The 22,746-nt window shown below is 36.5% G+C and overlaps 1 protein-coding gene across 1 annotated transcript in view; it reads right to left on the bottom strand.

Annotated features, from left to right (window-relative positions):
- Positions 1-22,746, bottom strand: part of UCHL3 (ubiquitin C-terminal hydrolase L3) — a 37,935-nt gene that overhangs the window by 5,110 nt on the left and 10,079 nt on the right. Inside the window, exon 5 of the mRNA XM_005891174.2 lies at positions 774-849. Coding sequence (XP_005891236.2) covers positions 774-849 — 76 coding nt within the window. The remainder of the gene's footprint in view (positions 1-773; positions 850-22,746) is intronic.

Here is a 22,746-nt window from a genome sequence, read left to right as displayed (position 1 = left end):
CTAGAAACTGAAAAGGACTTCACTCTTTTGTTTTATTTGGTCTTTTTTCTAATCTAAGAAGTTTTCATAGAGGGCTCATAAGTACTGTAAGTATTATGAAAGAATCATAACAAGCTTATTCTGCTTGCGTGACCCTATTAAAATTAGAAGAATCTCCAAATAGTCCCTGAAGTAGTCCATTGATAGTTAAACTTTTAAAAGATAAATGCAGTTATAGGCCAATACCAAGTAATTAATCATAGGGACTTTGACACACACCTGGAGGAACTGTTGCCAGAAAACATAGATTCCTGTAAAGTCTTTTGAAAAATCAGATGTGATACAAAGGGACGTTACAAAGCTTAAAAACTAGTGATACCAATTGCTGAATACAAACACTAATCATTATGAATAATAAACTATGTTTTAAAACTAGTTTCAGGATCAAGAAACTAGTTTTAAATGGTCATCCAAAATGTTGCTGATACCAATTCAAAAATTTAGTAAAGAATTCTGAAGTGATTATAGGAGTTTCCTATAATAATTTTTACTTGCCTGTTTTGCAAAGGTGGTTGCAAGCATTCTTGAACTATCTTAATAAGTCACTTGAACAACAAAACATTTTTACTTTTTCTAGTAAGAAATCTTAAGCAGAAAACTGTTATTATGCCAACTCAGTGCTGAAAGGTAATCAACTTAAGTGAACACAATAAATATCAACAGTCATGTTTTCATAAATACAAATTTTCCCATTTACTATTTTTCTCCCCAGGATAAATTAAAATAGTTCTTACCTAATTCATAGAGATGCCCATCTACATGAACTAATGCAATAAAATGAAGATCTACTTTTTCATCTATATTTGGTGCCTAGGAGGGGAAAATACACAGTATGTATGTTAGTAGTCAAAACAAATCAATCAACTTACATGTAAACACATATAAATAATATTAAATTACATGAAAAAACATTTATAACAATATGATTCAAGGCTTAGTCTTTAGTATGGTGGACAGAGAGTGAACATGCCTGCATTTATAACAAATGTGTTAGCCCATCAACAAGAAAAACACTGACTCAAAGTACATCTCTCTTAATCTCAACTGACCTAAAACCTAAGGTTCTGTTCACTTTGGAAGCCTCAGCCCTTGCACGATGCCTGCTACATGGCAGACGTACAATGTATATTTGCTAAACGAAATGAATTCATGAGCTGATTTGTCTAATTTTTGAAATTTGAATAAACTTTTTAGAAGTTAAATAGCATAAAATGAGTTAAAGAAACTCTTTTCAAGTTAAATTTGAAGACATCAAGAGAGTTTTTTCCCTTAATGATTTAACCTTAATAATCTCATTTTTTGAATAATGCAATATAGACTTAGAATATTTTTTATTCATCCTAGATTTCAAAAAGTGTATTCTTCCTAGATTCAAAAATCTAACTGGTTTGAAATGTAATATAATCACTGCTAAATGCAAGTACAAATTTTAGAGGTAAAAGTTTTAAAGAGGCAGAAATCAAATTATATCTCATATCATGTACTATCCAGTAAGTAACACAAAGTATAGGACTGAAGCTGAAGCTGAGGCTCCAATACTTCGGCCACCTGATGTGAAGAGTCGACTCACTGGAAACACCCTGATACCTGGAAAGACTGAGGATAGGAGGAGAAGGGGACGAGAAATGACGAGATGGTTGGATGGTATCACCAACTCAATGGACATGAGTTTGAGCAAACTCCAGGAGACAGTGAAGGACAGGGAAGTCTGGCGTGCTGCAGTCCACAGGGTTGCAGAGTTGGACACAATGACTGAACAACACGGCAAAATTAACTTTCGCTAACTTTGTTAACTCAAATTTTAATTTTTCACCCTCAAATAATTATATAATTTTAAGTTTTAAGTAATACAAGGTTTTCAGATACAGAAATTGGAAGGTACAGAATAAACATTGCTAACCTGGATTTACTGGGTGGGTTCTTAGTCGTGTCTAACTTTGTGACTCCATGGACTGTAACTGGCTGGGCTCCTCCTCTGTCCATGAGATTTCCCAGGCAAGAATAGTGGAGTGTGGTTGCCAATTTCTCCTCCAGGGAATTTTCCAAACCCAGGGACTTAACCCACATCTCCTGTGACTCTTGAAGTGACAGGTGGATTCTTTACCACTGAGTCACCTGGTAAGCCACCTTGGATTTGCTGGATGCTTCTAAAAATATTTGAGACTTCCCTGGTGGCTCATACGGTAAAGCGTCTGCCTACAGTGCGGGAGACCTGGGTTCGATCCCTGGGTTGCGAAGATCCCCTGGAGAAGGAAATAGCAACCCATTCCAGTACTCTTGCCTGGAAAATCCCATGGATGGAGGAGCCTGGTAGGCTGCAATCCATGGAGTCGCAAAGAGTCAGATATGACTGAGCGACTTCACTTCACTTCTAAAAATGTTTACAGATATGACTCATCTAAGCTCACATTATTCTTCAGAGATCCAGTTCAGTTCAGTAGCTCAGTCATGTCCGACTCTTTGTGACCCCATGAATCGCAGCATGCCAGGCCTCCCTGTCCATCACCGACTCCCGGAGTTCACTCAAACTCATGTCCATCAAGTCGGTGATGCCATCCAGCCATCTCATCCTCTGCCGTCCCCTTCTCCTCCTGCCCCCAATCCCTCCCAGCATCAGGGCCTTTTCCAGTGAGTCAACTCTTCGCATGAGGTGGCCAAAGTACTGGAGTTTCAGCTTTAGCATCATTCCTTCCAAAGAACACCCGGAGATTACTTCCCTCAAATTGCGAATGGGTGCAGCACAACATACACTGCTGTGGCAAACTAGCTCTTCTTAAATTTGACTTAGATCTAAAGAATTCCACAGTTGGTAGGAATCAAAGTTACGTAGGATTACTGTTGTTCTGATACTAGACTGCTCTTGACCGCAGCCCCATCTGTGGCAGCCCCGCCAACAACAGGGAACTGCCACTAGGTTTTCAGGTAGTCCATTCCAACTGGACAGTTTTGTTAGAATTATCCCATCTACTGAGGCAAAAAATGTTTCCCAGTATTTTCCACCATCTTAAAAAAGACTAATCCCTCTTGAACATGGTATTTCTCCAAACAGTTAGATAGTAATAATGAGTTCCCTTATTTTACTGGTCAGAGAATCAAAAATTTTAGTGATCCCTCAAACCTAGTAACGCCCATTTCAGCAATGACCAGAGAGAACCCAATTTTTCAAGGCTAAATCTAGGCAATTCTACAAACTATAAGTTCAATTCTGTACAAAAACACTAGAAAGAATTCCTTACACAATCAAGCCCCAGGAAAGGGGCTTGATTTACTCCTTTTAATACACAATTCTCCAATATGACATCAAGTATTTTAAACCTTTAAGCTATTATGTTTTTTAAAATTATCACTTATTTTTACCCCATCTCTTAAGAATAATATCTCTTATATAATAGCTTCTGTTTTTCACATTTTGTCAGTAAATTCAACTGTGCTAGAGATAAACGTAATACAACTGGAATCAGAGACCCGACTATGTACTCAACCCCCCTGAGCACTGGGATTCTTACCCGTTTTCAGGTTTAAATGAAATTCATGAAAGTACTTTAACTGTTACATGCCATATAAATATTATATATTATTATAATATTAACACTAACATTATCACAAATCTAAGAAGTCACTAAATCTAAGTGACTCAAAATTGTGAGTCATTGAACCTTTTATCCAAAAGTGCATACTAAAAATCCAAACTGCTAAAGAAGGTATGAAAAGCCTTCAAACCATTATAAAAGATAAAAAAATGCTCAAAACTTCTACCCTTTCCACAAAACCTCAGTACCTATTACAAGCCTTTTCCTTTGGTCAGCTTCAATTAACCAGGGTCTGAAATCTATACTTATCCAATTGCTTAAGCAGTACTCCACTAGAAGCAAGAACAACCAGTAAAAAATAAATTCCAGATTTGATAATCTTTGCCTACGTTTTTATATATCATTTTTACAAAGTTTCTTAATTTAGAACACACTTCTTACTACCATGAAGAATCAAAAAGTGATGTGACAAATCAATTAGATAGAAAATTAAATACTAAATAGAAATTTAAAAAACTAAATAGACATTTCAAATTGTAAGAAATAGCTTAAATTTAATTTATAATTGTGGCACTAAATATATACCAGATATTGTCCTAAGCACTTTATAAGAACTGACCAATTAATAGTCATATGGACCCTATGAGGTAAATAATATAGTTACATCCACTGTACTCACTGTCATATAGGCCCTATGAGGTAGGTAATATAGTTACATCCACTGTACTCATTGTCATATAGGCCTTATGAGGTAGGTAATATAGCTACATCCACTGTACTCATTGTCATATAGGCCCTATGAGGTAGGTAATATAGTTACATCCACTGTACTCTCAATTGACTCACAGAAGCATTAAGTAACATGCTCTAGGTCACAAAGCTAGTAAGTGACAGAATCTGGTTTCAAGTCCAGGCCATGCCATTCTACAATACACATTCTTAGTCACTAGGCGATGAAAACACTTATGAAGTTACAAAGCAATGATTAATATGGAGCAAACATTAATATTACGTAAAAATATAAAACTGAAAATGTCAATTTTTATGACATGTTCACTTATATTTAGAATATTTTTAAGTACAAAGGAATTTATTCCTATTTAGAATCAATTATGCCCAAGTAAGAATTTATAAATTAGGGTTTTACTCTGATCATCTGATTCACTTGCATGTCTTCCTACTGTGCCAGTGTATGGCACGGTAGGAAAGCAATAAACATCAGGTGGATAAATAAATAAAAATGACAAATGCATGTTTGTGACCTGATGAGGATAATGAAACAGAGAGACACCAGTCTGTTGATGAAAGGCTATTTTGGTGACCACACTGGTATCTGATGGAAGATGTTTAAGGAAAAGTGCCAAGACTCCACTTTAGAGGAATAGCTCTAAAACAGTAAATAAGCAGAAGGAAAGAATGTTTGACACCAATTTTTAATTTTTTTAAGCATTAAAGTATGTGTAATCAGACTTCCTCTGGCTTCAAAAGTCACAATGATTTCCTCAAGTGTTAAGTTTCTTATAAATGTATGGCATACACCAAATCTTTCAGATGTAGCATTTCTAGGTAGGCTCTGCTCATTACCATTTTCTAAAACATCAGAAAGACAAGAGCTATAGTTGCCTAATCCTGCATTTTATTTCAATTATGAGAATTATTAGAATTCCATCATCAACCTCAACATTTAAGATAATTAGCACAATTACAAGAACAAATGTACTTTTTAGCAGTTTGCTAACATTACCAACTTAAGGAGGAGAAATTGTGAAATTTGTGGGAATTCTATATCAATTCACAAGAAAATCTTCACCTCCTGCTTGAGAAAAGATCTTCAGAAACTGAATAGGCAGGAAAGATTGGATCAAGATTAAACCAAGTACCTGAGCCACCTCAGGGAATAAAATAGTTTAGATGAACACCCTACACCATGAAGGATTAGATTAAGGACAGAGTAAGTAAAAGTAACCCCAGAGCATGACAAAGAGACTAAAGTCATGTTCAGAAACATGAAAAAAAAATAAAGTAAGAGATGGCAAAGAACTCAGAAGGCACACAGCATTTGTTGACCTGAGTCAACTAAATGAAACTGGAAAGATGAAGGGTAAGAGAATACATATTCACTTGAACAACTGACCGGAACTTAAACATTATCATGAATGTCGATCAGCACTCATCAAAAGACAAGCACCTTTATGTTGGCAGGATATGGAGTGGAAAGATGGATGTTCACCAAGGCGCTGGTGAAAGTCAAGCTGAACTGCAAAGCATAGAGGTATGCTTGCAATCTTATCAGGGGAGAAAAAGCTCATGGCTGATGAACCAAGAGAAAAGCACTCTGAAGACTGAAGAAATTTAAGGGAAAAAATGGACTACCCCTGTCACTGGAAGAAGAGATGGAAGATTGACTACACTTACAACAGAATGGAGACCCAAAGATGGCAGACGTAAGAAGGGTCGCCAGCGACGAAGACGGAGAGATGGACTGGTAGCCTTTGCAGGGCCTACATGGTTACGTTTGACCCAGGGCAGGGATGCATGGTGACACAATGATGAGGCCTTCGTTCTGCAGTGGCTAGAATGAGGCTGTGATGAGGATGGCGAGGAGGACTACACAATTGAAAAAGAGAACATTTTACTTAGACCACGTCACTGGGAGGTCAGTTATTCTTAAAAGCAACGTATGGTCAGACTTCGATTTATATGGTCTAGTACCTTTTAACCAGTCATAATCTAGAAAAGGATCGCAAATGAACATTAGGTAAAGGCATATAAAGTGGAAATACATAACCACGGTATCAGGTTATATTCCACAGCTTCTATTCAATGCACATCTAAAATATTTACATATCCTCATTTGTATAGCACAGATTCATGGAATTACTTAAAAGCCACTAATAGGAATTATTACAGCAAATTCTTTTAAAAAAAGAACACACACACAAAACATGTAACACATACAGAGATTTACATGTAAAAGAAAACTGCATGGTGATAGGCATTGGTAAAAAGATTTTCTTAGAAGGAATAAGTGATAAAAAAATGCCACTTCAAAATCTGTCAGAAACAGGATGCCATGCATAAATTATCCTCTTATGCTGACAAGTTAAATGGAAACTATCATGGCTTATTAGCCATCTTTTAGTTAGGAGGACTTCCCTGGTGGCTCAGATGGTAAAGCATCTGCCTACAATGTGGGAGACCCGGGTTTGATCCCTGGGTTAGGAAGATCCCCTGGAGAAGGAAATGGCAACCCACTCCAGTACTCTTGCCTGAAAAATCCCATGGACGGAGGAGCCTGGTAGGCTACAGTCCATGGGGTCGCACAGAGTCGGACACGACTGAGCAACTTCACTTTAGTATTAGTTAAAATATGCATTGTTTATTTTGTGCCAGGCATCCTTTTAAGCACTTTACATGAATTAATTCATTTAATCTTGCAGTAACCCATGAGATAGTTGTTGTAATTATTTTCATTTTACAAAAGAGGAATCAGGACAAAGAGGTGAAGGAACATAACCCAGGTCACACTGCCAGGAAGTAGCAGGGCTGGGATTCAAACACAGGAAATCTGGTTCTAGAATCCAATGATCTTAATCACCAGGGTGTATAGCCTAAGTGGCCAAGAAAAAGATTTTAATACTAATTTATAAGACCGGCTTCCTAGGTGTAATCCTCTTAAAGTTAGATTTTTGGGAAACATCCTACCAAACACTACTGTACCACAAAAGGCAAACCTGACCCAAGAGTTTCCCATGAAATGTACACGCTGAATAGTAAGTAACCTATTCATGGTAATCCAAATGACAATTTGACAACTGTCACCTCCAATAAATGATACCAGTACATGAAACTAAGTTTAAAGCAGTATGATAAAGTTATAGTCACTAACAACCATAGTGAGAAGTAAAAAATAATAGTGGTATGAATTCCCTGGTGGCTCAGAGGGTAAAGCGTCTGCCTGCAATGTGGGAGACCTGGGTTCGATCCCTGGGTAGGGAAGATCCCCTGGAGAAGGAAAAGGCAACCCACTCCAGTACTCTTGCCTGGAAAATCCCATGGACAGAGGAGCCTGGTAGGCTACAGCCCATAGGGTTGCAAAGAGTCAAGCGACTTCACTAGTGATAATGGGTTTCACTAACCAAGACTTATTCTCTTAAGGAAAATGAAGGGATTTTCCCTGAATGATTTCTAAGATTCTTTCAACCCTGAAAATTCTATGATCCTACTTAGCACTTTTGATCTCTGTAAACAATACAACAACTTAAAGCTATCATTGTGATGAGGGTTTTAAACTTGTTTGTGAACACTTTAGCTGCTCATAATAATCAATCAGTTAGAAATACACAAATGAATGCTTTACTTGGCTCTTCATGGGAACAAAGTATATATAATACAGTGTCTGCTCTCACAAACATAGTCTGAGGGCAACACAGAAGGCCCAGACAGGCTGCACACACAATGGGCTGCATTACTAGTATTTATTGAGTGCTTACTGTGGTCACTCAGACAGAAAAGAATCTGTCTGCAGTGTGGGAGACCCAGGTTCAAGCCCTGGGTCGGGAAGATCCCCTGGAGGAAGGCACAGGAACCCACTCCAGTATTCCTGCCTGGAGAATCCCATGGACAGATTAGCCTGGCAGGCTACGGTCCATGGGGTCGCAAAGATTTGGACACAACTGAGCAACTAACACTTTCAGTTTCATAGAAATAAAAAGAGTATACAGGAAACACCTAGATCTACCTATGACATTTTATCCTAATTTCCTTTACCATCTGTACCTACACTCTCTCTTCCTGTCTCTCTACAAAGACCTTTCTTTCCTGCACCATTTGAGGGTAAGTGACATATATCATGGTCTTTTACCCTCAAATACTTTTATGTAACAGCAGTTATCATCTGCAAAATTTCATATAGATATGAGCTATGTTAGGATGGATGTAAGTTCGGTGTCACATTAGACTTTAGTCTAACCTTTCATCCATATTTTAATTTTGTCAGTTGATCCATTCATATCCTTTGCAGCATTTTTCTTCAGGATCTAATCTGGGAGCAGGTACTGAATTTCTCATGTCTTGTTAGTATCCTTTAAAGAGGTAGCTCCAATAGCCTTGATCTTTTATGACGTTTACACACAAACCCTTCCCCCATTTTTTACATAAAAATTCATGCTCTCTGTGAATACAGACATCTATTTCTTCCTTTCCAATCCATACGCCCTTTATTTCCTTTTCTTGCCTTACTGCATTGGCTATAGGACCTCTAGAATAATGAATTTCACTGATTTTCACTTTCAATTATTTCTTCCTTCTGCATGCTTTAGGTTTAAGTTGCTTAAGTTGTTTAACTTGCTTTTTTTCTTCTTTTTTTTTTCTCTAACCCCTGCCTTTTCTTTCCTACTATAAGCACTTATATAACTTAATGTTATAAATTTGCTTTAGCCATAACTTGTAAATTAATATATTTAAATTGTTTTCACTCAAAATATTTTCTAGAAAATAAATTTATGGTTACCAAAGAGGGGAGGGATAAATCAGGATAAATCAGGAGTTTGGAACTGGCAGACACAAACTGTAAAATACTACATATAAATACAGATAGTACATATAAAAAAGAAACAGCAAGATCCTACTGTAGAGCCCAGGGAACTCTATTCAGTATTCTGTAATAAACCATAATGGAAAATAGTTTGAAAAAATATATATGTTTAACTGAACCACTTTGATGTACACAAATTAACACAGCATCGTGCTAAGTCTCTTCAGTCGTGTCCGACTCTGTGTGACCCCATAGACGGCAGCCTACCAGGCTCCACCGTCCCTGGGATTCTCCAGGCAAGAATACTGGAGTGGGTTGCCATTGCCTTCTCCAATGCATGAAAGAGAAAAGTGAAAGTGAAGTCGCTCAGTCGTGTCCGACTCTTAGCGACCCCATGGACTGCAGCCTACCAGGCTCCTCTGTCCATGGATTTTCCAGGCAAGAGTACTGGAGTGGGGTGCCATTGCCTTCTCCGACACAGCATCATAAATCAACTAATATTCAATTAAAGTAATGTTTTTAATATGTTTTCTATTTTTCTTGGTGACTTCCTCTTTGATCTATGAGCTACTTGGAAATGTGCTGCTTAATTTCTAAATATTTGGAAATTTCTGATACTTTTTATTGCTATTAATCTCTAATTTAACTCCACTGTAGTTAGAAAACGTTCTTTGTATAATTTAAATTAAAAAAAAATTTGCCAAGATTTTCTGATCCAGACCATGTGCACTTTTAGTCATCTTTTAGAACAACTTAAAAAACACAATATATTTTATATTTACCTTCACTTGTTCCATTGCTGATGCTCTCATGTGTGCCTCCAATATGTAGTGCAGGTAAGCTTGTAATGAATTCTCTCAGTTTTTGTTTGTATAAAAGACTTTCTCCTTTATTTTTGAAAAATATTTTTGTTTCAAATACTTCTTTTAGAACTTTAAAAATAATTTCATTGGCTTGCATAATTTCTGAAGACAAGCCTGCTGTAATTCTTAACTTTGCTACTTTGTATCTAATATATCTTTTTTCTCTGGCCACAATGAACATTTTCTACTTATCTGTGGTTTCAAGCAGTTTGAATATTATGCATCTCAGGATGTGTGTGTATGTGAATATTATGTATCTTGGTGTATATGTGTATGTGTGTGTTTTGGTGGGTAGAGGTATTTATCCTATCTACTGCTCTCTTGAAAATCTTGAAGTTGTGGTTTGATGTGTTTAATTAATTTTTGTAAAATAGTTGACTATTAACATATTTTTCGTCTGTTATATGCCCACTCCTCACACCCACCGTTCTCTTTTGCTTCTGATTCTACTTACACATATTAGATCATCTGAAACTGACCCACGGCTTTTGGATAATCTGGGAGGTTTTTTTTTTTCCCCATGATTTTTTATTTTCATGATTCACTTTGGGTTCAGTTCAGTTCAGTCATTCAGTTGTATACAACTCTTTGTGACCCCATGGACTGCAGCACACCAGGCTTCCCTGTCCCTCACCAAATCCTGGAGTTTACCCAAACTCATGTCCATTGAGTCGGTGATGCCATCCAATCATCTCATCCTCTGTCATCCCCTTCTCTTTCTGCCTTCAATCTTTCCCAGCATCACGGTTTTTTCAAATGAGTCAGCTCTTTGCATCAGGTGGCCAAACTATTGGAGCTTCAGCTTCAACATCAGTCCTTCCAATGAACACCCAGGACTGATCTTTAGAATGGACTGGTTGGATCTCCTTGCAGTCCAAGGGACTCTCAAGAGTCTTCTCCAACACCACAGTTCAAAAGCATCAATTCTTCGGCACTCAGCTTTCTTTATAGCAACTCTGAAATCCATACATGATTATTGGAAAAACCATAGCCTTGACTAAACAGACCTTTGTTAGCAAAGTAGTATCTCTGCTTTTTAATATGCTGTCTAGGTTGGTTATAACTTTCCTTCCAAGGAATAAGAGTCTTTTAATTTCATGGCTGCAGTCACCATCTGCAGTGATTTTGGAGCCCAAAAAATAAAGTCTTCTCACTGTTTCCACTGTTTCCCCATCTATTTGCCATAAAGTGATGGGACGGGATGCCACGATCTTAGTTTTCTGAATGTTGAGCTTTAAGCCACCTTTTTTACTCTCTTCTTTCACTTTAGTCAAAAGGTTCTTTAATTCTTCTTCGCTTTCTCCCGTAAAAGTGGTGTCATCTGTATATCTGAGCTTCTTAATATTTCTCCCAGCAATCTTGATTCCAACTTGTGCTTCTTCCAGCCCAGCGTTTCTCATGATGTACTCCGCATATAAGTTAAATAAGCAGGGTGACAACATACAGCCTTGCCGTACTCCTTTCCCTATTTGATACCAGTCTGTTTTTCCATGTCCACTTCTAACTGTTGCTTCCTGACCTGCATATAGATTTCTTAAGAGGCAGGTCAGGTGGTCTGGTATTCCCATCTCTTTCAGAATTTTCCACAGTTTGTCGTGATCCACACAGTCAAACGCTTTGGCATAGTCAATAAAGCAGAAATTTCACAATTTATTTTCACATTTACTTCACATATTTTCTTCTGCTTTGTTGAGTCTATTGGCAAACCCATTAAAGGCATTCTTTGTCTCTGGTATTGTGCTTTTAATTTCTAGATTTCCACTTGATTCTTTCTTATAGTGTCCAACTCTGTTGATATTCCCTATCTGTTGGTACATATTGTCTACCTTTTCTACCTGAGCCTTTAACATATTAAAATAAACTGCTTCCCAGGTGGCACTAATCATAAAGAATCCATGTGCCAATGCAGCAGACACAACAGACACAGGTTTGATCCCTGGGTCAGGAAGATCCCTGGAGTAGGAAATGGCAACCCAGTCCAGTATTATTGCCTGGAAAATCCCGTGGACAGAGGAGCTTCGCAGGCTACAGTCCATGAGGCTGCAGAGAGTTGGACACGATTGAGTGATAAAGCACACACAGTAGTAAATAGTCACACTAGTTCAGATGTTCATTAGTCAACAATATTAACAGCTAACACTGAGTGCTTACCATTGCATACCAAATGTTCTATACAGATTCTTACAATGATCCCACTAAGGTAGAACTTACAATCATTTCTATTTAAAGATGAAGATATGTGCTTCCCTGGTGGCTCAATGGTAAATAATCTGCCTGCCAAAGCAAGGGATATGGATTCGATCCCTGACCCAGGAATATCCCCCAAGCCATGGAGCAACTAAACTTGTATACCACAACTACTGAGCCTGCGCTCTAGAGCCTGGGAGCTGCAACTACTGAAGCCTGTGTGCCCCAGAGCCTGGATCCACAACCAGAGAAGCCACTGGAATGAGAAGCCCGCACACTGCAACTGAAGAGTAGCCCCTGCTCGCTGCAAATAGAGAAAAGTCCATGCTGCAACGAAGACCCAGGACAGCCAAAAATAAACAAAGAAAGAAAATTATCTTTAAAAAACAAAAACCCAAAAAACTGTTAAGGGGAACGTCCTTGGTGGTCCAGTCTGGGTAAGACTCCGTGCTCCTAATGCAGGGGGCTCAGATTCAATCCCTGGTCAAGGAACTAGATCCCACATGTCGCAGCTAAGAGCCAGTGTTAAACAATGCTTTTTTTTTAAAAAAAAAAAAAAAAGAAAAACTGTTAAAAAACAATAAAGATGAAGATACTATTTTTTCCCGAACACGATCAGATTATCTATGGGTAATTTTAGCCCTTTTTGTTCATCATGTTTTCCATATACAAGAAAAAGGAATGAAAGATAGGATATGTTCAAAAGCACAACCTCCTGAATAAGTTTCATGCACGAAAGCTCATGAGTGTATGCATGTATTTCTACTTGGCAAGTATTCTACAGTATCAAATACATTACTATATTATGACTCTCTTACTTATAACTGCTTTGTGATGCACTTAGGAAAATCTTTTATCTACTATCATATTGCTAGCATACTAAGTATTGTTTTTGTCAGTAAATGACTATGTTCAGATGTTAAGCATGAGAACCAATAATTTTAAATTTTTACATCTGCTTATTTCTATTGCTTAAAGCTATAGGAATACAATATATACAAATTTTCTCCAACTGTACAATTTATAAAGATAATTTAACTCATAAAACAGACATAATAGTGTACATCATAAATATTTTCAATTCCAATGAAAAGTTTATAATTCAGAAAGGACTTCAAGTAATATTATTTTAAGAGATGAAAAGACTTTGATATGAAGAATGCTATTATGGCATCTTAAACTTCATAGGCTCTCTCTTAGAATTACAAAGATCAAAGACATATTCACCAACTTTTACATTGTAGTATGATCTGCCTCTTGAGAAATTTGTATGCAGGTCAGGAAGCAACAGTTAGAACTGGACATAGAACAACAGACTGGTTCCAAATAGGAAAAGGAGTTCGTCAAGGCTGTATATTGTCACCCTGTTTATTTAACTTATATGCAGAGTACATCATGAGAAACACGGGACTGGAAGAAACACAAGCTGGAATCAAGATTTCCGAGAGAAATATCAATAACCTTAGATATGCAGATGACACCGCCCTTATGGCAGAAAGTGAAAAGGAACTCAAAAGCCTCTTGATGAAAGTGAAAGTGGAGAGTGAAAAAGTTGGCTTAAAGCTCAACATTCAGAAAACAAAGATCATGGCATCTGGTCCCATCACTTCATGGGAAATAGATGGGGAAACATTGGAAACAGTGTCAGACTTTATTTTTCTGGGCTCCAAAATCACTACAGATGGTGACTGCAGCCATGAAATTAAAAGACCCTTACTCCTTGGAAGGAAAGTTATGACCAACCTAGATAGCATATTCAAAAGCAGAGACATTACTTTGCCAACAAAGGTTCATCTAGTCAAGGCTATGGTTTTTCCAGTGGTCATGTATGGATGTGAGAGTTGGACTGTGAAGAAGGCTGAGCACCGAAGAATTGATACTTTTGAACTGTGGTGTTGGAGAAGACTCTTGAGAGTCCCTTGTACTGCAAGGAGATCCAACCAGTCCGTTCTGAAGGAGATCAGCCCTGGGATTTCTTTGGAAGGAATGATGCTAAAGCTGAAACTCCAGTACTTTGGCCACCTCATGCGAAGAGTTGACTCATTGGAAAAGACTCTGATGCTGGGAGGGATTGGGGGCAGGAGGAGAAAAGGGGACGACAGAGGATGAGATGGCTGGATGGCATCACTGACTCGATGGACTTGAGTCTGGGTGAACTCCGGGAGTTGGTGATGGACAGGGAGGCCTTGCGTGCTGCGGTTCATGGGGTCGCAAAGTCGGACACAACTGAGCGACTGATCTGATCTGATCTGATTAGTTACTTAAGCAATTGCATTGACAGCTAAGTCAGCTTTGCTTTCAAATATGAAAATTTAAACTGTGAGTAGAATCTTCAGAATAAATATCCAATTTCCTTTCCATACTAATTGGAAAAGATCAGACACTGACAATTTATTCTTGAGTCTTTCAGAAGATTTTAATCAAGAGCTCACTTTTGGAGCATCTGAATAAAGAACTCACTTCCTCAGTTTTTCAGCTCTGGTAGAGGAATCTGAAATTGTTAAAAATTATGTACTTCATTAGATTATTAATAATATCAATATCTGCCAGAACATTAACACTGAACCCATGCCCCCTCTGCTTACTGTGGGGGTTTGCAACAGTACAGTGACTTCACTGTTTGCAACAGTACAGTGACATACCACTGCCCATGCAATATAAACCTATCTCTTCATTACAGTTTGGAAAATCCCAGAATAGCCTTTTCAGAAACCCTAGGAATTAAATGCTTAACAAACCATTTCTGCACAAATGAATTAGGTATAGACTTTCAAGATTTTAATTTAACCATTCTGATTATGACTTAAATCCTCTGAGTTTTAAAAAAATTACAGTTAGCTATTTTTTTTTTAGTATTAATATAATTTATTATTTCATTTATCCATTCCCTAAGCATTTTTGAACCCTACTGGATCCAGTATTATGATGGGAACAGAGATATGATCTTAACCAAGACAGACTTAGTCCTGGCTCTGGGAAAGGTGCCACCCTGAAACCCCAACTGAGTATTTAAGGATGAAAACAAAACAATCTAGAGCTAAGGGGACATAATCCAATGTTCATAAAGAGAAAAAAAAAATCACATATATGGAAACCTCTCCTCATTTAATTTATTAGTCCCATTATTAAACTGACTTCTCATCAAGTATTTCCCTAGAATTTCATGTTGGTTGCAGCATTTGGAAAATTCAAGCTCTCCTGTGATTATATTAGCCAACAAATATAATAAAAGGCATTCCCTGGTCTCTTTTCCAACTGAGTACTGAATTACCAATATATTAGTATGTAGAGTCTAAATATGCCCTGAAATGGATCATAAAAATAATAAAAAATATTAACTCAAAACATTTTAAAGCAACAGAAATACTATTTAAGTGACCAAACTAATTATCGAATAATCTCATTCTTTCGAGGAACTGAATTGTATATAATGTATTACAGTAAAATATTGAGCTAGTTTCATAAACTGACATTTTAAGGTGAATTTTAAGTGCCCTTGACTATTCATATTTTTCTAGAGAAAGAACATATTCTACTAGAACTATTCACATTTGGCATAGGCTATATTTTTACTCCTTACATATGTTCAGACTTTTCAGATTAAGAAAACATAGGTGATCAAAGCAAATATCAATAAACATAAATCAGGTTGGATACAGTCCATAAGCATCATGACCGTGTTAGCACTTTTCAGAGGCACAAGGGCTCAGCTGACTTGCCCAAAGCATGTAAGTAGAGACCAAAGGCAGAGGCAGAACCCATGACTCTTGACTCATATTTCAGTGTTTTCATCACATACAAATCCACCCACCTGTCAACTGCCAACTACCTTATTCGTAGAGGCAAACCTATTACTATCTCTATCTGTATTCCCAATCAATGGCTCAAATCTTTCTATTTTCAAACTTATGGTTCAGTTCAGTGGCTCAGTCATGTCCTACTCTTTGGGACCCCATGGACTGCAGCATGCAAGGCTTCTCTGTCCATCACCAACTGCCAGAGCCTGCTCAAACTCATGTCCATCGAGCCAGTGATGCCATCCAACCATCTCATCCTCTGTTGCCCCCTTCTTCTCCTGCCTTCAATCTTTCCCACCATCAGGGTCTTTTCAAATGAGTCAGCTCTTCACATCAGGTGGCCAAAGTATTGGAGTTTCAGCTTCAGCATCAGTCCTTCCAATGAATATTCAGGACTGATTTCCTTTAGGATGGACTGGTTGGATCTCCTTGCAGTCCAAGGGACTCTCAAGAATCTTCTTCAACACCACAGTTCAAAAGCATCAATTCCTCGGCACTCAGCTTTCTTTATAGTCCAACTCTTAACATCCATACATGACTACTGGAAAAAACCATAGCTTTGACAAGATGGACCTTTGTTGGCAAAGTAATGTCTCTGCTTTTTAATATGCTGTCTGGGTTGGTCACAGCTTTTCTTCCAAGGAGCAAGCATCTTTTAATTTCATGGCTGCAATCACCAACTGCAGTGATTTTGGAACCCAAGAAAATAAAGTCTGACACTGTTTCCACTGTTTCCCCATCTATTTCCCATGAAGTGATGGGACCGGATGCCATGATCTTAGGTTTCTGAATGTTGAGTTTTATGCCAACTTTTTCACTCTCCTCTTTCACTTTCATCAAGAGGCTCTTTAGTTCCTCTTTGCTTTCTGCTATTAGGGTGGTGCTATTGTTGTATCTGAGGTTACTGATATTTCTCCCGGCAATCTTGATTCCAGCTTGTGCTTCATCCAGCCCAACATTTCGCACAATGTACTTTGCATAGAAGTTAAATTAGCAGGGTGACAATATACAGCCTTGACGTACTCCTTTCCCAATTTGGCACCAGTCTGTTGTTCCATGTCCAGTTGTAACTGTTGTTTCCTGACCTACATACAGATTTCTCAGGAGGCAGATCAGGTGGTCTGGTATTTCCATCTTTTGAAGAATTTTCCATAGTTTGTTGTGGTCCACACAGTCAAAGTCTTTGGGGTAGTCAATAAAGCAGAAGTAGAGGTTTTTCTGGAACTTTCTTGCTCTTTCTATGATCCAGTGGATGTTGGCAATTTGATCTCTGGTTCCTCTGCCTTTTCTAAATCCAGATTGAACATCTGGAAGTTCACAGGTCACATATTGTTGAAGCCTGGCTTGGAGAATTTTTGAGCATTACTTTGCTAGCATATGAGATGAGTGCAATTGTGCAGTAGTCTGAACATTCTTTGGCATTGCCTTTCTTTGGGGTTGGAACGAAATCCAATCCTTTTCCAGTCCTGTAGCCACTGCTGAGTTTTCCAAATTTGCTGGCATATTGAGTGCAGCACTTTCACAGCATCATCTTTTAGGATTTGAAATAGCTCAACTGGAACTCCATCACCTCCATTAGCTTTGTTCACAGTGATGTTTCCTAAGGCCCACTTGAGTTCACATTCCAGGATGTCTCGCTCTAGGTGAGTGATCACACCGTTGTGGTTATCTGGGTCCTGAAGGTTTTTGTATAGTTGTTCTGTGTATTCTTGCCACCTCTTAACATCTTCTGCTTCTTTGGTCTACACCATTTCTGTCCTTTATTGTGCCCATTTGTGCATGAAATGTTCCCTGGTATCTCTAATTTTCTTGAAGAGACTTCTAGTCTTTTCCATTCTATTGTTTCCCTCTATTTCCTTGCATTGATCACTGAGGAAGGCTTTCTTATCTCTCTGTGCTATTCTCTGGAAATCTGCATTCAGATGGGTATATCTTTCCTTTTCTCCTTTGCCTTTAGCTTCTCTTCTTTTCTCAACTATTTGTAAGCCCTCCTCAGACAACCATTATGCCTTTTTGCATTTCTTTTCCTTGGAGATGGTCTTGATAACTGCCTCCTGTACAATGTTACGAACCTCTGTCCATAGTTCTTCATGCACTCTATCTATCAGCTCTAATCCCTTAAATCTCTTTGTCACTCCCACTGTGTAATAGCAAGGAATTTGATTTAGGTCATACCTGAATGGTCTAGTGGTTTGCCCTACTTTCTTCAATTTAAGTCTGAATTTTGCAGTAAGGAGTTCAGACTTATAATTAGTTCAGAAAAAAAAAAATCTGGGTCTTAAAAGGTCAGATTACTTTCCTTTCACAGTTAATGCATATGTCATTTTGTATATGAAAAAAATGAGTCAATTACTCTATAAACTGTTTAATAACCACAAAATTAGAAATGCCATGGAGACTTAAAAAATATTTCAAGCCTTTAATAAAAAGACTTTATTTTGAGTGTGTGATTTAAAAAGTCAAATTACTTTTCCTTCAATTAGTATACATGTCTCTGTGAGTATGAAAAATTAAGAGATTACTCTTTAAAGTACTTAATAATAACTAAAGATTTAGAAATGCAATAAATGCTAAAAAGAAATGATATGGACCTTTTAACAAAGGGGGCAGAAGGTTGGACTAATATTAATTCTCTATTAAGAAATCAACTGATAGTTTATCTTAAGTGCTTAAATCTAAATTATTCTAAAATGTTAAAATAAAGTAAGTAGATTTTTGGCTTACACCCAAAATGTTTTCCCATTTAAAAGGGCAACCCGTTATTAAGAAAAATATCATTATAACCATGTAATTTCCTAAATATAAAGGGATCGTTGGTTGGTAGACACTTTAATGACTATTTTCCAAAATATACATAACATAATTACCAAAAGACTGGTTGTGTTTTATGGGTAAGTTTTTAGGTTTAACATAGGGAAGAATCTACTACTGACTAAGAGCTAACTTAGCTATAAGGGCAACAAAGAACAAAGTATTCGGCACAATGCCCAAAAGTCATTTATAATTCATTACATAGTGGTATTAAATTATTTGCTGTATCTAACCTTGCTTTTAGGACAAACAAACTAAAAATTTTTAAAACTTCACTTTGTTTTTGTTTCTTTGAGCAATTTTGATTCACCAATACATTTTGTTGCCTTAAGAGCATGGGTAGTACTTACAAGCTGCGTGACTTTGGTAAGTTAATAATTTTTTAGTCTTCCAGTCTGTAAAATGGGGTAGTATCTAACTTTCAGAACTGAGAAGATTAGAATAGGATACACACAGTGCTGAGTATAATGCCCACCACTTAAGATGTATTTTATAAATGGCAACCATGGTTATAAGGAGACATATACTTTTAAAAGCAATGAGATTGACAAGAATACTTGGAAAATTATATGTATGTCAGCAATTTTAATTGCATTCACCCATAAATGACACAAGAATAGTCATGACTGATACTGTAACATCCCAAAGTGATTCCCAGTGTTTCCAGCAACCCTAGGTATCTCATGGTGAGAATCTTTTGGCTGAATACCTACCTACTAAATCACTCTTTTAATTGACTTGTTGATAAAATATGAACTTAATCGTGAAATTAAATTTAAGTTACTTCCAGAATAGGACATGTCCTTTCAAACTTTCAAGACACCACTGAGTCTAAAAAATGGCACATGGAAAGGAAAAAAAATTAGGAACTTCTCTAGGGCTGCCAAATGCCATGAAAATAAGTAAAATTATAAAGGTGGCCATATGTGTATAAGGGTATATACACATATATAAAACTTTAAAAGTTTAGAATCAAAATTATAAATTAATTCCAAAGGGATTCCTGTAGACTTGAATAAATTTCAGTGTAATATATTAAATCACACTAAATTTGAGGTACAAATTTAAAATAGGATTAACCAGATTCATGCAGAAAATGCAAATTTCCTACAAAGTATCCATGTTCAGTTGGCAAAGAAGTCAAAGTGAAACATGGGCTAGATACCAAAATATACAAAATATGACTACTTGTTCCATGGAAAAGGGCAAATGTCTTCATTTTGCTCACCTAATAAATCAAAATACCCACAGATTTCTGGACATTCTTTAGAGATTTGTTTCTCTTACTGGTTCAACAACTTTTTTTCTCACTTCCATTTACAATTCTCCATGTCAGAAATCCCTATCAATATAATGACCTATATATATATTACATTAAACTCAAGCTTAGTTAAGCTGACCAGACAAGTCCCAGAAATTCTTTTTTTTTTTTTTTTTTTTACAATTTGAGAGTAGCTCCAAATAAGACTCTCACTGACTACAAACAAAAACAAATAAATCTCAAAATAACCGTTTGTTTTGGAAAGCTGAGGTTTAAAATCAAACAAACAGAAATACAAACCCATCCTCAAATACAACTTCAACTCTATTTTTATTGTTGAAGATGTTTTCAAATAGAAGAGTTACTTCTAGTCAGGTCTGGAAGAATAAAGTGACGAAGTTCAATATAAGTTCAATACAAGAACTTGTGCTCAATTAATCGTGTCTGATTCTTTGCAACCCCATGGACCGTAGCTCACCAAGCTCCTCTGTCTATGGAAATTTCTAGGCAAGAATACTGGCGTGGCTTGCCATTTCCTACTCCATGTAAGAACTTACTTTAAAGTAATAAGAGTAATATATCTCCATTTCCAAAGCCTTGATATTGGAGAAAAAATGATGATGATGTAGAAAGCATAAAAAAGAAAAACAGACTACTTTAACTCATTTGAACAAAATACTTGATAACCTAAAAGAAAGGGGAAAAAAGTGTAAACAGGACAGAGTAGTAACTACATTCTGACCCTTTCCATAACAAATTTAATTTACTTAACCATCGTCTATTTTCAAATGATATTAGATAAAGAAGAACTGATTACATGTATGGAGGCACAATATCACTGCGTGAAAACAAAAGACCAGAAAAAAGAACCATTTCAATATTTCCCCCGACGATGACTAATTTTAATTTGTACTTCCACCTTCAAATTTAGCTCTCCCACTCAACTCCATACATAATCTAAACTGGCTTCTATTCAGGAATGATGTACCGAAAAAATGATAACAGAAACAGAGAAAAAGGCAAAATAGTATGAAATTACAAGTTCCAGAGCATTTCTCAATTTTAAGAATGACATAAAGTTGTTCATGTTTGAATGGAATAAAGAAAATAGGATATGGGAAATAAATGGGGGAAAGAGATCAGAAAGATGCAATTTCAGATTTCTTGAAAAAACTATCCACCTTAAAATGCAGGATACTTTTCATCAGAATTTCATTTACTGTTCCTATCTGATTCTCCCAAGACAACCAGGTATTTAAATTGTACATTATATAAGAACTCAATTTTTTCCTAATACTTTCAGTTTTTTTCAAAGCAAAGGAAAGAAAATAAATCCCTAAAAAAAGGAAAATAAATGTAAATATTTTGACTCTTTGTAACTCTAACATAATCAAAATAATGAAAAGTCAGGCAAAGAATTCTTAAACATCTAATGAAGATAAAACTTGACACAGTCTCTCCCTGCATTGCACAGTCCACACTGACTGGGCCAGAAAAGCCAACTACAAACACATACACACACAATGTATCTTAAATTGTGTGTACAAACACCTGAAATCAGGATTTACCCACTGCTTACCCAAGAGTCAAAATAACCTTCTAAGACAACACTAACCAAAATAAATTACATTTACAATTTAATTTCATGGTTGAAATTCATTTCAGAAACTTTTAAAACAATAGATCTTCAGATGATCTTAGCAATCAACCATATTATTTCCCTCTATTAAACAAGCCAAAACTTAACAGAATTCAACATGGGCAACAGCTAATTTTGAGACTATCTCCACTGAAATAAGAGATCCTTGAAGACACAAACTGCATCTTACTTATCTCTGTATATATAGTTTCTAGTACCATACGTGGCATAGTAGGTGCTCAAACAAATCACTTGGTCAATCAAATGAAAGAAAGACAGTAATTTCATATTATGTAACAAGAACTTTAAAAACATTCATCCCTTTGATTCAAGGTAATTCTACTTACAAGAAATAACCTTAAACAGAGGACCTAGAATGAATACAACAACAAACAAAGATATTCAGTGAAGTTATATTTTTAGCTTAAAAAATTGAAAATCATCTAAATATCAAAAGTTAAGGAAACCAGAAAGTAAATTATGATTCATTCACATGAGAGTACACTGCCATGAGGAATTATTTATAAAGAGGGTTTTGATGAAATAAGAAAATACTCATGATAAAATATTAAGAAACAAATCCCACAAAAGTGTTTGACCCCAACTGTTTAAAATAAAATACCTAAGAAAAGATGTGAAGGAAATAAACACAAATATTAAAAGCATTTTGCTACATTTTCCATATTGGTCAGTTTATTTAAATACATAGATAAATCAACTGTGCCAGTTTCTATTATTTTTCAATATTACTATATATTTGTATGGAGGTTCCAGGGTAATACAATAAATTTGTTTTGTTTTTTTGTGTGTGTGTGAAAAGTTAAACAAACAATAAATTATCAGGAGATGTCTACTCATACCTGGGCTGGCTCCTAAATTAATACGGACAAACCACAAACATTAGAAATTGCTTTACCTATGAAATAACACTGGAGTTTGAAGACAAATAAAATACTCTTTTGGATTTTTATTTTCTTTCCTTTACATTTGACTTGCAAGTTGTTTCCATTATAGCACCGCTGATATTTCTTCACAATTTAAAAAACACTTTAATCTCCTCATATCCCACTGTTGTTGTTCTTT

Source organism: Bos mutus, chromosome 12, assembly GCF_027580195.1.
Source record: "Bos mutus isolate GX-2022 chromosome 12, NWIPB_WYAK_1.1, whole genome shotgun sequence".
NCBI lineage: Eukaryota > Metazoa > Chordata > Mammalia > Artiodactyla > Bovidae > Bos > Bos mutus.
This window is presented reverse-complemented; position numbering and strand designations above follow the sequence as displayed.